At 45.3% G+C, this 16,354-nt stretch overlaps 1 protein-coding gene across 2 annotated transcripts; it reads left to right on the top strand.

The window, feature by feature from the left end:
- The first annotated feature begins 5,924 nt into the window (after positions 1-5,924).
- On the top strand, positions 5,925-15,920 carry AGTRAP (angiotensin II receptor associated protein). 2 transcript variants are annotated; one of them, XM_076356064.1, is made up of 6 exons: positions 5,925-6,011; positions 11,314-11,348; positions 11,577-11,688; positions 12,296-12,497; positions 12,732-12,803; positions 14,721-15,920. In XM_076356064.1, exons 1-6 carry the CDS (start codon positions 5,985-5,987, stop codon positions 14,825-14,827), a joined length of 555 nt encoding a protein of 184 aa, XP_076212179.1. In that variant the 5' UTR covers positions 5,925-5,984; the 3' UTR covers positions 14,828-15,920. The 2 variants fall into 2 exon arrangements, with proteins under 2 accessions (XP_076212179.1, XP_076212180.1); XM_076356065.1 differs by lacking the exon at positions 12,732-12,803.
- The last annotated feature ends 434 nt before the right edge of the window (positions 15,921-16,354 follow it).

Here is a 16,354-nt window from a genome sequence, read left to right as displayed (position 1 = left end):
GAATAATGTGATAACACACCGATGTTTTAGTTGTTGCTGAGCAGTGCTTACACTAGTCAAGGACTTTTCAGCTTCTCATGCCCTGCCAGCGAGAAGCTGGGAGGGGGCACAGCCAGGACAGCTGCCCCAAACTGGCCAAAGGGACATTCCATACCATATGACGTCATGCTCAGTACATAAACTGGGGGGAGTTGGCCAGGGGGCGGTGACCACTGCTCGGGGACTGGCTGGGCATCGGTCGGCAGGTGGTGAGCAATTGCATTGTGCATCACTTATTTTGTATATTCTTTTATCATCATCATTATTATTATTATTATTCTTTTCCCTTCCTTCTCTGTACTATTAAACTGTCTTTATCTCAACCCATGAATTTTACTTCCCCCCCACCCCCGATTCTCTCTCCCATCCCACTGCAGGGTGGGGAGTGAGCGAACAGCTGTGTGGTGTTTAGCTGCCTGCTGGGTTAAACCACACCACCAGTCATGACTAGAGAGATATGCTGTGAATACAGTATTAGTTCTGATCCACATACACCTGCGCTGCTAGGAGGTACGCTAAAGGAGGAATTTGTAAAGGAGCATTTAGGCAAAACCTACCACTCGGTTGGATGTAGCTATTTAGATTTCTGCTTACAGCATCACAGTCTTAGCCCAAAAGGCAGGAGTAGAGAAAGGTGGTTTGGCTCCAGCTCTATGCCACGGCAGCAAGGATGCAATTTGTTAACCCAGAGAGAAATGCAGCCCCTCCCTCAGCCTAGATGCAGAATAGTGGGTGGTGCTGCCAGTGCTATTGTCAGTGGAAGCATAAAGGGAAAAAGGCCTTAATTGATCACAGTCAATTGCAGAGCTCTCAAACCCTGGTCTGTGTGACACCGGTGAGAACCACATGCACAGCCATTATCATCAAAGCCAGGTTTTGATATCTCACTGCTTTCCAATATAGGAGCCGAGATCTGTGTTGGAACAGTGCAATTGAAAGAAAGCAGGAAATTTTGCAGGGGTCTTTATCCTTGGTGATGCAGGTATTCATTGCCCCATACACTACATACAGAATCCTTGCAGGGTTTTGGGCAAGACTATTTTGCAAATCACGTGAAATACAAGCAGGCTTAAACAACAAGTCTGAATTTGAAGCCAGAGCTTTTAGATTCCAAAAGGAGACTTGCTTCTTCAGCTCTTGTTTTTTCAGTTTTTGGTCTGCTATTAACTCTGAATATAAAGAACAGATTATTCTTAATTGGTGGGAGTTAAATGTTTAAGGTCAGTGAAAATTGATTAATTATTATAAATCAAGTCACAGGATTATTGGATTGATTGCTCACATTGGAGTTTCAGAAAAAGGGCCCATGACCGAGACTCATTCTTTCTGAATCAAACTGTGATGTTGCAGAGGTGAAGCAGAAAGGGTGAGCAGCAGCACAGGCACATACTGCACAGCCACAGCAGCGTAAAATGCATCAACCTGATTTATGTATCACGCAGATCAACTACTGACTTTGCAATTGCAGTGCAAAGGAAAGCTGTTGAGTAAATAATATGCTAAGGTGTGGAACACAAGACCAGCCTGTAATATAAAACCCCAGGGGAACATTTGTACAACAAGTCCAACCCACTTCTGAGTGCAGCAAAGCTTTTTAGTGCCTCTCTGTGCTGTCTCAAGGGCATGGCAGCAGCTGTAGAGCAATAGTATCACTGGGTTACATTTAGCAACTTTTCCCTTCCTTCCCAGTATCTCTCAGTCGCAGTGCAGCCAGTGACAGTTCTGCCTTTGGGGGCATTAGGTCTGAACAAGAGAGAGGGAGACAAATATCAAGCAAGTCTTGATTTATATGTTCTTCTAAACTGATTGCTTGAGAAACTCAAATTAAGAATTCACACAAGCTCAGCTTCTCTACTGCCCCCAGAGAGCTTAAGCCAGAGCTGTTGCAAGATTTTCTATTGTCTTGAAAGGACTCTGGATCAGGCCCAAACCAGCCATAGCAGGGCTCTGTGGAATAATTTTTGAAGTTAATTGCAGGGCATGCATGCAAGAAAGGTGAGTGACAGAGTCCCACCCGAACTCCTGCTCTACAGCTACTGCTGTTAGCAGCCTCACAATGAGTCCAAGGGGTATGCATCAATTTAAACCACTTCTCCAAGGGTGAGAATCATTAGACATGGAAAAGAGGGGACAGCGTGCTGATTTGACATAATCATCTCAGCAGCTGCCTGCTCTGCAAATGCTGTTGAATCTCAGGGATGTTGCTGGCAGTTGCCAAAATGATGACTGCAAGGGAGACAAGGAGTGGAAGCACAAATTAAAACACTTGGGAATCATTCTGTCTCAGGTCTGTAATAGTCTGCATTCATTTTAGCTTGGGGGGTGTTTTATTGAAACCCTCTCTCCTCCCTCCCCCTACCTCCCCAGTAATTACCATGTTGTCAATCCACAGTGTGTGAAAGTGCTTCAATTTCAAACCCATGCTATACTAAATTGTTCAAGTCCGTGCCAGTCACTCTCTGCTACATAAAGCCTGGAAAAAGCATTGCTTTCATATTTTTTAATCAGAAAAAATGAGGGCTGTTGTTTTCTTGGAATGTTCTGAGTGATCATACGTACCCCAAAAACCCATTTCTGGTATGTCACTTCATTTTCTAGAGTGCCAGTGAATCTTGAAGAGTAGTCCCTCAATTATATCTCGAAGCTCTAGTTAGATTTTAGAAAAACAGAGGAGCAGCTCTCCGCTGAGATTGGAAAGGACTTTCAAGTGCACTTGTGAAGATACCACATTAGTGTAACCCTCTCCACTCCCCAAATCTTCTTGCCATAGACTGTTTTGCAGTGAAGTTGCAGGAGGGGGCTCCCCACCAGCATAACAAAATGCCTTCAGTTTCCCCTCCAATCCAAATAATGTTTCTGCTTGCTGATTTCCCATTGGGATTTAAAAGGGAGTTTGTAGAGCCAGGACAACTTCTATATGCCCTTCCTCACTGCTTATTCAGAAAGGCTCTGTTGACAATACATGCATTTGTGCTGAGCTGATGCCTTCATTGCTCTCAGCTCCCCAGCCAGGGGCACAACTTAGAGACACCAGTGTCAGCTGCAGCCTTTAGTTACCTTCAGGCTAGATCCCAAGTGAGGGATGAGAAGGGCAGAACTATGAGGGGTGAGCTTGTCTCCATCCCCACGGGCCAGAGAAGGACAGCAGGAGCAATTGTATTAGCTCCTCTACTTCCCCACAGAATTGCTATCACCTTACCCACCAAGGGTACAGTGTCCTGAAAAAGCAAAGGAAAGCATTTCTGCCTTATTAGCTTCACTTTTATGCTGTCAGGAAGGAAGCCAGCTGTGTATTAGTTTTTTACTCAGTCTGCACAAAACATACCACCAATATATTTGACATAAAGTAGCTAACTGCCGGATATTAGTTGCAGTGAGCTGAACTCACCTGGACCAGTCTTCTAGTCAGGAAAATCTCTGTATCCTGTTTCTAGTCTCCTGGGTCGTCTGCTTCTCCCTGCAGGTCTTCTTTAACTTGCTGCTTATCTTTCTCACCATGTTTATGTTGCTTTGAGTTATCAAGCCTAGGGAAGGGAACAGAGACAGCAGGTTACATAGAGGGGTGATTTACAAGGTACAAGCAAAGCAAAGCAGAGATAAAAAACAACCAACCCCCCAGATCAGATAGGTGTGAGAGACGTGCAAATGCATAATGTCTATCATAGCTTTCATTGTTTTCATATCCATGAGATCATCAAGACATTTCTAAGTCCCTTGAGTCCATGACATGCAAGCCCAGGATATAATAAGCAGGGCTGAATTAATTGCACGATACATTGATGAACAAAATGAAGTAAAGTGCTTTTATTGTACAAGGGGAAACGAATGCTTTGCATTAAACAGCAGTCACATCAATCCAAATTATGGCTCATGCTGCATAAATGATAATGAGACTCTGTCTTACTCAAACTGAGTGAGAATGCTGAAAGGAGCAAAGACGCCCACACACTGCTGCATCTAAACAGTGCTTATACTTAAACTGGGACAGTGGAATTTGTCTTTACAACAAACAGTTCTCCTTTGAGAGATACCTATCCTGGCGGAATGGCATCCCTATTGCACTTTGCACCCAAACACTGAGCCAGCAATATGGCTATTCAAAGTCTCTTTTTCTTCCCCCCCCCACCCCAGGTGTCACATCATCTTTTTGTCATTTAGGGTAAAATCCAGTCCTTGACATTACTGGGACCACCAGCATCGATCCCATTTGATGCCACTACTTCTGTGAATAGAGGCAAGGCTTCCCCGCAAGACACAGAAATGGAAATGAAGTCATAGCTGATGTGGCATGTGGCAACAGACGAGTTATATTTCAATCTTTCATCTGGTAAAGTGGCACATTCAGAGATTCCTGGGGGGGGACTTTCGCAGCCTTTTTTTTTACTGCTGTCCTGAGCTATGCAGCCAGTCAGTTTTGTTCTGCTGCTTCCTCTGGTTAGCATTTTCTAGGTTGTTTCATTTTGGCATTTAATACTTGGCCTTGGGAGATCTTCAAGCGTGCTGCATATTAGCAGTCAATAGCACTCAGGGTGCAGTGAAGGACAGGCTAGATAGGGCTACATTTGTGGCTTGTTTGAGAACATCTGAGTGTAAGTTCAGCACTGCACGATTCTCATGCATAACCTTGCACTGCACTGCTTGAACTGGAAATGAGATTGAAGGATGACTCATATATTTCCGCATTCAGCTTCTGCAATGAACTTCTGACTCCTTGCTCATTCCTTAGAGGCCCCATCTTTTCTGTAAGAATAAATGATGACAAGAAAGCAACTGACCCAGTAAAACATCGTAGTCTTACATTGCAGACAGGTGAAGCATACATTGGGCAAGGAAGGGAGGGTTTGAGGGATCATCCCGACTTCTTGTTCTGTTAGTTCATTTGCCATACTTGGGGAGAAGACTGCTATTATGAACTGGACAGGAAATGGTAAGTTATAGCTGTACTGTGTGGGGCTGGGTTGATCACTTATCAACTTCCCTAGCTCCAAAATGCGAGAAGCTTTCTTTCAGAATGAGAGATGAAGAACTCGTGATTTGTACCAGGCTTTTAGGCAAAGAGTTCAGTCATGTAGTTCTAGGGAAAAATCTAGGGCCAAAGGAAACAACTAAGTATCTGCAAGCCATTCTAGCTATATGGCTAGAGACTCCAGCGCTCAACCACAAAGACTGACCTGAACTTGACTCAGTTATTGTGTGATACAGCTGAACACAGCTAGCGCCTTGCAATTGCTTTTTTATTGGTGTTTATCAAGAGTCTCTTTGTCACTCCTCACCTTTTTGCCACAGTACTGATGTGTGCACAAAAGCTTTCTCTTCCACCAGAAAGCTGCTAAGTCCTATACACGCATTAGCCTTCCCGGACTCTGACTACAGTCAAAGTATACTGTCAAACCTTCCCACAGCTGCATTACGTGTGTAAGTAGCAGGAAGAACCATTTGGCTGGGTGTTTGGAGTCAACAAACTCATCCAGGCACACTTTTAACCTAGTGGTGGCTTTCTGTTGTGGAAACGGGTGCTGTGCAATACACATCAGGTAGCTAGAGTATCCAGACTATTTCCTCGTCTGGAATACGGCCAGCTGACGAGGAATCACCACTTGCCACCCAGTCCGCAAAGGCACACTCCAGAACCACCGTGCATCAACTGATGTGGCAGAGGGCATGGTTCAGGGCAGGGGCCGGGCGCCCCCATCCCTCCGGACCCGACAACGTGCCGCCAGCGCCCGAGGACCCACCGCGGCGGAGGGGCTGCCGAGGGGCTGGGGCGGGCCGGGCGCGGAGGGAGGCCCCCCCCTGGGGCGCGGCGGGGCGGTGTCCCGGCTCCTCCCGCCCCGCCGCCCTCCCCTGGGCGGCTCGGGGCCAGCCCGCGGTGGCGGCGGGGCTCGGCCCAGCCCCACGTAAGGCGGCCCCGCCGCCGGGAGTCACGAGGCGGGCGGGCCGCTGCCATGGAGCTGCCTGCTGTCAACCTGAAGGTAGGGGCCGCGGGGCCGAGCCGCTCCCGGGCTTCCCTGGCGGGGAGGGGCCTCTCCGGCTGCCCCGCCGCCGGCCGCCCGCCCGCCCGCTCGCTCGGTCTCCGCGGGCTCGGAGAGAGCAGGCTGCCCGCGGCGGGGCCGGGGACTGCGCGGCGCTGGCCGAGGCCTCGCCGTGAGGAGCGGGAGGGCTGCGAGGGGGCTTCCTCCGGGGCAGCAGCGCTCTTCCTCGGCCGCTGCTCGGGGGAGACGGAGGCGTGGGGCGGCGGGATGGCGTCCCGGGGAGCGGGTGCTTGGCCCGGCCTGCCCTCTCCTCTCGCATGGTGGCCAGCTTTGCGCCTGGTCCAGGACCTGGCTGCGGGCCTGGTCAGGAGATGTGGAGGCCTCCGAGGAGGAACAGCTAGTGTTTCTAAACGTTTTTCATCACATGGGCAAACGTTGCAAAAGCTCTTGGTCATTAAGACCAGCAGGCAATGACTCCAAGGTTCTCTCTTACTTCAGGGCAGTTGCTAAAGTGGCCAAGGACTGGGTTGGGACAGCAGCGGTTATTATCTTGTGTCTGTGGAGGTTTCCAGCTCAGCTGACCAGAGCTAATCCAGGATAAATGCTACACAAGATCCTGAGGAGGCAAAGTTTTTGCTTGTCAGGCAAAATACCTTAGATGATCCCACTTACTTTGGGGTTATCATCTGGTAGATAATTGAAATTGCTTCTCTGTTGGGGGGGGGGGGGCTTCAATTGGGAGCAATTTGAGAATTTCGGTGAATGTCTGGTAGCTGGAGAAATGAGAAATAAGGGACTTGCCACAATTATGTTACGCTTTTCACTTTGGGAAGAAGCACGTCCTTGTGGAGAAGCTGGAGGATGCTAAAATCACTTTTTTGCTTTTGATGCTGGTGTTTGATATTGAAGCCTTTTCTGATACCAGACAGATGAAATTTCCCTTTTTTTTTTTTTTTGTCTTTTGTATTTTCAGAGCCCTGAGATTTCTAGGTGCGTGTGCCTTTTTCCAGCTTCACTACTTCGTGTATCTTGTTTGGTACACCAAGCTTCAGGTGCTTTCTTTGGTTAAAACTTTGCCCAGAGAATGAAAGCATCGCTGATCACATCAGTTTTTTTCTGCTATTGATTCATAAAGCTGTGGGCAGTGGCCTTGGAGCGGGCTGCCTACAGGCTGGGTGGGAGGATAGTATTATCTCAGCTACCATTATGAATTCAGCTTTGTACAGGAAGGCTTTCATGTGGCTGTGCTAAATAAGAGCTTGGCGTTCATATAATGATTTTTTCCTTCTCTTAGTAGTTCACCAAGAAAAGCAACGTCCCTTGTTAGAGGCAAGTAAGCAAATGGATTTTTCAAGGCCTGGCATGTGGATTCGATTACATTCTGGAAATTAGCTGATACTTTGCTCTGACAAGTTTGGACTATTGTGTGATTCCCAGGGCACTAGGAAGATTAAAAGATCTTGCCTTCTGCTTTGTTTTTTAACTTGGTTTGATTTTTTTTTTTTTTTCCCCCCATGCTAAAGCAACAGTGAAAAATAAGGACATTTAATTAAAAAGTTTGCCAACAGGAAATACATGTTCTACCATGGGAGGTGGAGATAGGGGAGCTGAAAATCACAGGCTTCTGGAATGAATGAGTCACCATGACAACACAACTAAAATGCTGCCTTTCTTCTCTGGTTTCAGATAACCGTTCCCAAATCTCTTCCTAGATAAGAGTAAGCTTGTCCTGGGCAAACTGTTTTCAGCATTAAGAAATTCCTTGTTGTCAAGTCTGCCGGTACTGCTCAGGGGCTGAACAACCGGGGAACAGGGAGTTAATAATTGTACCTGCATCTTTGTACTGTTCCTGAGTTTAGGGCCTGCTTCCCTGAAAAATATTGCAAAGGTGGGAAAGATTCTTATTCAGAAAGGGACTGGAAATAATACACACTACTGCTATTCATTGGCGTGATCTGCTTACAGTTTCTCTAAGATTAAAAAAGATGAGCCTTGTGATAGAAGTAGCTCCAAGAAAACTGCATGACTGAGCTGTGTTTGTGCCAGAACATAGCAATGTCTTAGCCTTGAGGTCTCTCTTTAAGCTACTTGCAGAGCTATAAAATTAATGTAGCAGGCTTTGCCCTGGAGTGGGTGAGGACCATGCTCATGAAACAGCATCTACTGGCTCGGCTCTAATAGTAATGCTCAGCAAGGCATGTGGGAAGCAGCATAGCCATATCTTTGCAGTGAATGCTTGACACCTAGGATTATTGCAATAACTATGCAGAGCCTCGAAATACAAAGTTTGAGTTTGATCAAGCCTGGACAATGGCCCTACAATCCGTGTGCCTAGAAACATACGTTTTGTGCTTGGGCATTTTTAAATGTTAGGTCACAGAATCACAGAATAAGCTAGATTAAGAGAGACCTCTGTATGTCATCTAGTCCAACCTCCTGCTCAAAGCAAAGCTAACGTCAAAGTTAGATCAAATAGCTCAACTCAAAATTCAGCTGACTTTTAAAAATCTCTAAGGATAGAGCCACGACAACCCCGTTGGATAGCCTGTTCCACTGCCTAACCACTCTCATTATTACCACTCTGTTATAATAATGAGGAGCATCCTCACAGGTGGCTCATTCACAGTTGGCCACTTGGATCTATATTTTGGTTAGTATATCCTCAGGTGAATATGTCACTCAGAGTAGATGAGCTCACTCAAAAAAAAAAAAAAAAAGTAAAATTTAAAGTTAGATATTACAAGAAAATAATTGTAATTTGAAACAGTGTAATTTTTAACTTAGTCAAAATTCAGCCTTGTGCTAGGTTCTGTGCTGAAGCGTGTTTAAAGGAGTGAGTTCCTGTTCCAAAGAGTTTCCCATCTAAGGAGACTGAGGCAGACCCAGGCTCTTTTTATGCTTGGCAATTAGTTCCATCACATGCTGGGATTTGCAGAGGAGCTAGGAATTCCCCTTAGCTCTCCCCAGTTTCCAATGGGGTGCTTTTAATCACATGGTCATCCTTCTGCCCCGAAGGGATGGGGACAGATGTCCCACCTTTCTTATTTTCTGCTCTCAGCACTAGTTCAAGTCTTGGGAGTTATTTTCTCAAAAAAAGAAATGTATGCCTTTCTTAGGTACAGACTTAAGTCCTTGAACAGATGGAAAAAATTTGAATTCTTCTGCTGTCTCATCAGGAGACTGCCTGCAAATTATCTACTCTCACGTAGTGACTGTAGCTTTAAAGAATGTTTTTCATTAACACTACATTTTCTATGTTAAAGCATACCAAGACTACCAGCTAATTCCATAGTGCCCTGAAGAACAGTCAGGTAAATTGGACTAATAACCAGGAATGGAATGCCTTGTTTTATTTCAGCAGTCCCTCATACTGTGAGCTCTAGTTTACCTGACTTTATGCTGATGACTAAGCTTGCTTCATAATTCAATAACTGCAATATTGATCTAGACAGCTTTAAAAAAAAAAAGTCACCCTGCCTAATTATGTTAACTGGTGAGCCTTGAGGGGTCTTGCGGGTATGTAACATGCAATTAAATACTACCTAATTAAGAATTTCCCTGATGTTGTGATAGTCTCTTGAGTAAATGCTATTTGCACGTCTACATTCTTATCCAAGAACATCTTGTATTTTACTGATTGGCAGTTTCTGCCTGGTCTCCGTGATACAACTGTGGAGAAGGGAAAGAGGGAGGTGGTGGTGAAGCATTTTGTAGGCTTTCATGAACAATTTAAAAAAATCATTAATAAAAATCTGTTTAAGCAGTGTTTGAAGTTATGACAAAATCTAGGCTACTCAGGGTGAATGCTCAGCAGATGTGCTAGGGTACTGCAGTGAAGCAAGAGCTCTGTGGTATCTTGGCAGAGCGGTATGAGCCACAGCAGATGCATCACTCCTGTTGATTTCCTGGCTGTGCTTCACTCATGTCACAGCTTCATTGGTTATTAACTCTCTTCTCGAGCAACTAGTTTTGTATTAAGTTAGAGCATGGATATACGTTTTATGTCAGTGAACGTAGCAGAATGTCAGTAGATCTTAATTTTTTTTTTTTTTAGTGTCTTAATGCTCCTATCTGCTTACAGCTTTCCTGCGTCCACTGAGTAATTTAGCCTTTTGCTACTTACTCATTTCCCAGTTTTCTTCCTTTTTTTTTTTTTTGTGGGAGTATGTGGGGGGAGTGTGCTTCAGCGGGGTTTTGGTGGTGTTTTGTTTTGTTTTTTTTAATACCGAGGTCAGTATAAATGCCAATTGGACCCTTTCTCACACCTAGAAAAAATGGAAGAGTGCCTGTTTCCCATGGATTCTCTGATACGTCAAGGCTTCAGCCTTTCTTTTATGAGGCTGCTGATAGAGCCTGTCTTCCATATTCTTGTTTTCACAAATGTTTAGAGAATGAATATGAGTGATCTCCCTTTGTTGAGATTGGCCAGCAGGCTCAAAAGCAAGCGAGCGCATGGATATATGTATAGAAAGAGACTGAAGTGGTATATTCTTGTTCCCATTTGCTGTCTTAATAAATATGTAGAGTATGTCTCCTTGGTTACAGAAATGTCAAGTGCTGGTGAAGAGAATCCTTGTGTCACTTGTTACAGTAAGATGCTTTCTTCTTGGATTTGTCCCCTTGAGCACAAGGATCGGGGTCATTAAGGACATCTGCAAAGTACAGAATCTGTGACAGCATTATCTTATTGCTACTTAGGGCACTGCTGGCATTTGGGCCCTGGTGGCTTCACTGGGAATGAAGAGAGCTGTGTACTATGGCAGGATCGGGTTCTTAGGTTCCTAGAAGATGCCTTCAGGTCTGTTAATACTGCAGTGAGGTTGAACCACTGCTCTGAACAGACTGGAAGGAGGTAAAAGGAGGATTTACTGAGGACTGGAGTGAAATTGCTGGGAGCTGCAGGCATGACTTTCCATGGACGACTTGGTGATGAGATGCCAGGTTGGTCATGTATAAACTGTGCTAGCATAGCGTGAATCAGATTGCCCGGCTTTCTGTACAAACTCTTCTGGAGTTCCAAAATCAGTAACCCATTTGGAAAAGACTAAGTGGCCCCTGAATCAACTGTCAACAGAAATGATAACAATAATGAATGACTACAGGAAATACTCAGCAACAGAAGCAGAGAAAAATGGTTTTGTGTCTTCACTGTCCCAGTTGCTTCGCCAGCTTTCTGCACTGGTTCATGGGTCCAGGGCACTCCTCCACCTGTCCCTCGGAAGCAAGATGGTGTCATTTCATGTCGATCCTCCCACAGTTCTCCCAACTTGCTGACCTGTCTTCCTCTGTTTTTTTTTCGTAGGCCATCATTCTGGTACACTGGCTGCTCACAGTGTGGTGAGTGATTGGTAACTGGCCTGGCCTGGGTGAGAAGAGGGTATTCCTTCAAACTAGGAATGGGATATTCTTGAGGAATCAGCACTCCTTGTTTGTGCCTGTCTGTGTGCAAGAAGATCCTAAATCTAAGAGTGAGGTGTTTGTATGGGAACAGGGATGAATGCAAACAAACTGTTGCAGGCTTATTGTGAATGTGGGCTGGGTTTTTTTTTTTGTCTTGTTTGGCAGGGGATGCATGAATTACATGTTTCCAGCCTCCTATGCCTGGGGAAATTTCAGTGTCCTTGCAGTGGGGATCTGGGCCATTGTGCAGCGAGATTCCCTTGATGCCATCATGATGGTGAGTGTGAGGATATTTGCCTCCACCAGGCTGCTCAGGGAGAGGGTGGAGGGCAGAGACAGCTTCTTTGAGTCGGTGATGATTTTCAGCTGTTCCCAATATAGCACTGAGTAAGTCAAATTCCCTGTTTGAATTGTTTTGATTTTTTTTTAAGAGCACATATAAATCTATAGGCACTGTAAACCATGGTGAGAAGCATTCACTATCACTTATTTTGGTCCTCAAAGATGAGGCACACTTGCCTTTTTTTACCTGCTGTTGTGACTTGTAATGCCAGAGGAGGACTTAGTGTTCAATACGCTTGAGCTGGAGGGGCTTTATAAAACCCTTCTCTGAACATTAAAGAGATCGGCAGGCAAAAATAAAAAATCCTGGAGCATATCATAAGAAGGTGTCTGATAGATGTGAAGAAAATGCATGAAATACAGGATTATTCATTTAGGAATCTCTGTCTACCTGGGGCAGTGTCAAGGGTTAGCAATGTGTGATACTGGGGTGAAGGCATGATTGTGCGGACACAGATCTCGCAGGAAATAGATGCTGTAACTGTTACCCCAAGTGGTTAATCCCCTATTCAGTTCATGTCCCATTCTCTCTTTGTTTCCAGTTCCTGACTGGCCTCCTGCTTACAGTCCTCACAGACATCATTCACATCTCTGTCTTCTACACTCCAAACAGTAACTATCTCACTGATGTGAAGCGTTTCAGTATAGGCATGGCCATCTTCAGCCTCCTCCTCAAACCTGTGTCCTGCTATTTGGTGTATCGAATGTATCGGGAGCGTGGAGGAGAGTACACCCTTAACATAGGTAGGATGCTTCCTCTGCCTCCACGTCAGTGTGGGCCACCTCCTCTGGTGTTAGGGAGACTGCCTTGCACTTTGGACCCTTCAGCCTGAGCTCTGTGCAGCTTGATTTTTGTCCCCCTTTCCAGGGAGGGGGGGTGCGCTCTCTCTCCCTCTTGCTCATGTCTGTTCTCCCATTTTTTGTGGTTCTGGTGTGTCTTACGCCTTAAATTTACATTCTTCCTCTCTTCCCTTGCAGACCTGGAGTCCTCGTCTGACAGCCATTTTGCCCCCAATGATATTGATACCACTGCGTGCTCTCTTATTCAATGTAACTGAGAGGCTTTTCCTCTCTTCCTCCTCCTGCATTTGTGTGTGCTTGTTGGAAGCCTTTGGGTGTCCTTCTCTCTCTGCTAACCCTTTCTTTTCCTTCTGGGGGAAAGTAGAGGCAGCATGCCCTCTAGCTGGATTATGCATGAGAGAAAGAAGCTGGATTTCTAACTCCATGCTTTCTCTGGGCCTCACATGTCCTAGCTACCTTGATTGCTTTGGACCTCCATTTCCTCACCTGGAAAATGGGACTGATGTTTACCTCGTGGGACTTTGCCTGGAGGCACTCGTTTTTTTCCTGGTTGTACTTGCTAATGATAATGTGGCAGCCTTGCCAGAGAGAAGGGGCTGTGGGTGGATGTTCTGGGTCTCAAGTCAGCTTTGCCAAGTATGGCTGGTGCTAGTTCATGCCGGGGCAGCTGCCAGGGATTGTTTGCTGTGTGGGAGTTCACCCTGGCAAAACCAGCAGCCTGGCACAGTTATCTTTTTGCCTTCCTAAGAAGGCTGTGCAGGACAAAGGATGGTACAACTGCATTACAGTGTTTGAAAGCTGTCACTTATGCTGCTTTGGTGCTAGCGAAGAAGATACCGCTTCCTGTGAAAAGAGGTGGATACCTGCAGAGGAGGAGAGGCCGTGGAAGGAAACCATGGCTTGGGGTGCTATGTGCTATTTGCATCTCTCTGCTAGTGGAATGTGGATGTCTTTTCCATCAGCTACTTGTGCAAATGCCAGACAGATCTGTCTTAACTGGGTCAGGCGGCCTGTGAGTCAACTACAGCTCCTTGCTGTGGGCCATGTTTGTGCCAATTTTTATTACCTGCTCACTGTGCTTGTAACTGGGATTTGACATTTGTATCCCATGGAAAGTGTAGGTATCATTGAGGAGTTCAGCCCTTTGCTTGGAATTTGGGAGCACTCTTTCTTTTCAACCACACTATCCCAACACAGGCATACTGTCTGAGAGTCTCCTCTCGGGCACAGGTTGGAATTCAGATACTTTGTAGTTTCATTTCCTCTCCTGAACTCTTTCTCACAAGATTTTCAGTGCAAACTGTGTGCTGTTGTTTTGTTGAATGTGGTTGACAAATTTCCTCTCTCATTTTTCTGCTGTCTGGCATTTTCCTTTTGAACCTAACAGTGTTGCATTTTTCCTGGTCTTCCCTGTTTCGTTTTCTTTCCACACGAAATCCCTTTTGTTGCTTGACAGCATCCTTCCTGCACAGAACAAGCCTCTGACACGGTTTGGTGCCCACCTTTGATTCAGATTGCTTTCTAGCCATGGAAGATGCCTGGCCTATAGATAAAGAGCTTTCCATACACATTCTCTGTCTGTCTCTCTTCCTTCCTTGCTCATCCCCTGGACAGTAACATGATTTTGTACCATTCTTGTACCACAGGCAATAGTGCAATTGGGAATACTGCTGGATTCAAATTTAGTGCCATGGTGTGGCACACTTGAGGCATAGCTGCATTTTTGGGAAGAGTGGTTATGGATGAATCATGCTCTTAAATCTATGCTGTCAGCTAGCCATGGTTCCTGCTGCTTCTGTTTTTGTTTGTTCATTTTTCCACTAGATCTCATAAACTTGATCTTGCTGAAATATGCTACTAAAGGAGCCTGTTATGCTGCTATGTAGTATTGCGGGTCTTGCTTTCCACACAGCCATGTGGCTACTAAGAGAGCAGTTCTCAGGGAATGAAGAGGCATGTTCAAATGCATCTCGGTTGTTTTGCCTTTGTTGGAAGGATGAGTTTTCTTACCTCCTGCCTGTGTAGTGAGGATCACAGAACACAAGTGCTGGGGGGCTGGTAGAGCAGCTAATGTGGTGCACTCCTGAGCTGTTGGTTTCTTCTAGGGGATTCAGTTCTTGTGCTTTTGTTTTTTTCCCAAGCTTGTTCTCTTCCATCTCCATTTAGGTGTCACCCGTGCAGGCCGGGATTGCAGTACCTATGAGCCAATTGATCAGCAGGATGCCCCTCCACAGTGGTCTGACTCAAGCAAGACAGCCCAGCAGCCGTACTGAGGTCCTCTCTGCAACGGAGAACAGACACTTCCCTTGCCCAGCCTAGCCTTCTGCTCTTCCCATGTCCATTCTGATGGAGCAAGACCTGCTACTAAGCAAACAGGAGAGGATCTGATTTTTCATTTCTTTTGCCTCCCTGAAGGTTAGGCAGATGGGTTCCTGTAGTAAGTCCAGAAGATCTTGGAGATGTCATGTTAAACACTGTGACTCTTTGTAATCTGAGTACTCTCCCTTCCTCCCTCCCCCTAAATCCCTCCTCTGTATGTGTGAGTGGATGCACCTTCTGGTCTTCCAAGTCTTGTATTGTGCATCCTCTCTATTTTAAGTAAGGGAACCACTCAAAATATTACTGGACAAACTATCTTTAAAAGGCTTATGGACTGCCCTTAAACAATACAGTTTAGCCTGCTTTTATGCAGATACATTTCCAGGAAACATCTGGGAGTTCCTGAGGGCTGTTTTTGATGGTGTTAGTTAACTAAGATTTATGACCGTAACTCCCTATGCTAGCTGTGGTGGTTTGCACAAAGCTGGGGTTGGTATAAAATGCTCTTACTGGGCCAGGGAGCTGCTTGTGCTCCCAGTATCTAGTCTTGAGTTTTATTCACTGATGCTTTTATGCAAGTTGAATGTCCTTTAGGATCCTTAAAATAGCTGTTGAATGTAGGTTATAGATACTCTGTGCCTTGAAATGTCCTTTTGCCTTCAGCTATCTATCTTAACAGAACTTGAAATGTTACATTTTTCTAAGAAAATTATAAAATGAACACAGTTTTGCTGTGTTAGAAAAAGTTACACTGGTCACCTATGTCTCATTTGAAAATGTAGGTATTCTTGAGGGTTTGGGAGTGTAGCCAGGCAGTCTGGGAGAGTCGTTATGGGGGAGGGTCTAAAGGGCTTCCATGGCTTTTAGTCTAAGCTTTACTCAGACAAGTAGAGGGTACTGCTTGTAAATGTGTGGGTGGGAAGGCGGCCTAGTAAAATGAGGATTGAAGAAAGGAAAAGATGGGTTTATTTACACTGCAGTGGTGAGCTCTGTGGGGTGTGACAAACTAAACTCTAATCTTATGCACAATAAATCTGTCCTGCTGTGGCTTTCTGGTAAAAATCTAAAAAAAAAAAAAAAAAATTCAGGGTTCTTTTTCAGAAGAAAAAGAGTATCTCAGCTTTGGCAGAATGAAAATACTAGTGCTAGGAAGATCTGTGTTTTTTCTGAAGCAGTTTAATTTTCAAAGTTTACATCTGTTATTCTACAACTGCATTTCTCTTGACAAGACCTGCTGCTGCATTGATTCTTCAGTGACCAAGAGCCCTGTTAACTTTGCTCTAACCTCTAGAACCATGCCATTTGTATTTTTAAAACCAAGCAATCTTCTCCCAAGTTTGATCACTTTAAACACAAGCGGATGCTTCCTCCGCTATGCTGCACAAGCACTACAGTGACCTGCTGCTGTACCTGGACCATCATCATTTATGCTTGGACCAAACACATGGTAAATGCCATTAAAGTGCAGTAGTCTGGTTTAC

This window comes from Aptenodytes patagonicus, chromosome 19 (genome assembly GCF_965638725.1).
Source record: "Aptenodytes patagonicus chromosome 19, bAptPat1.pri.cur, whole genome shotgun sequence".
Classification (NCBI taxonomy): Eukaryota; Metazoa; Chordata; class Aves; order Sphenisciformes; family Spheniscidae; genus Aptenodytes; species Aptenodytes patagonicus.
This window is presented reverse-complemented; position numbering and strand designations above follow the sequence as displayed.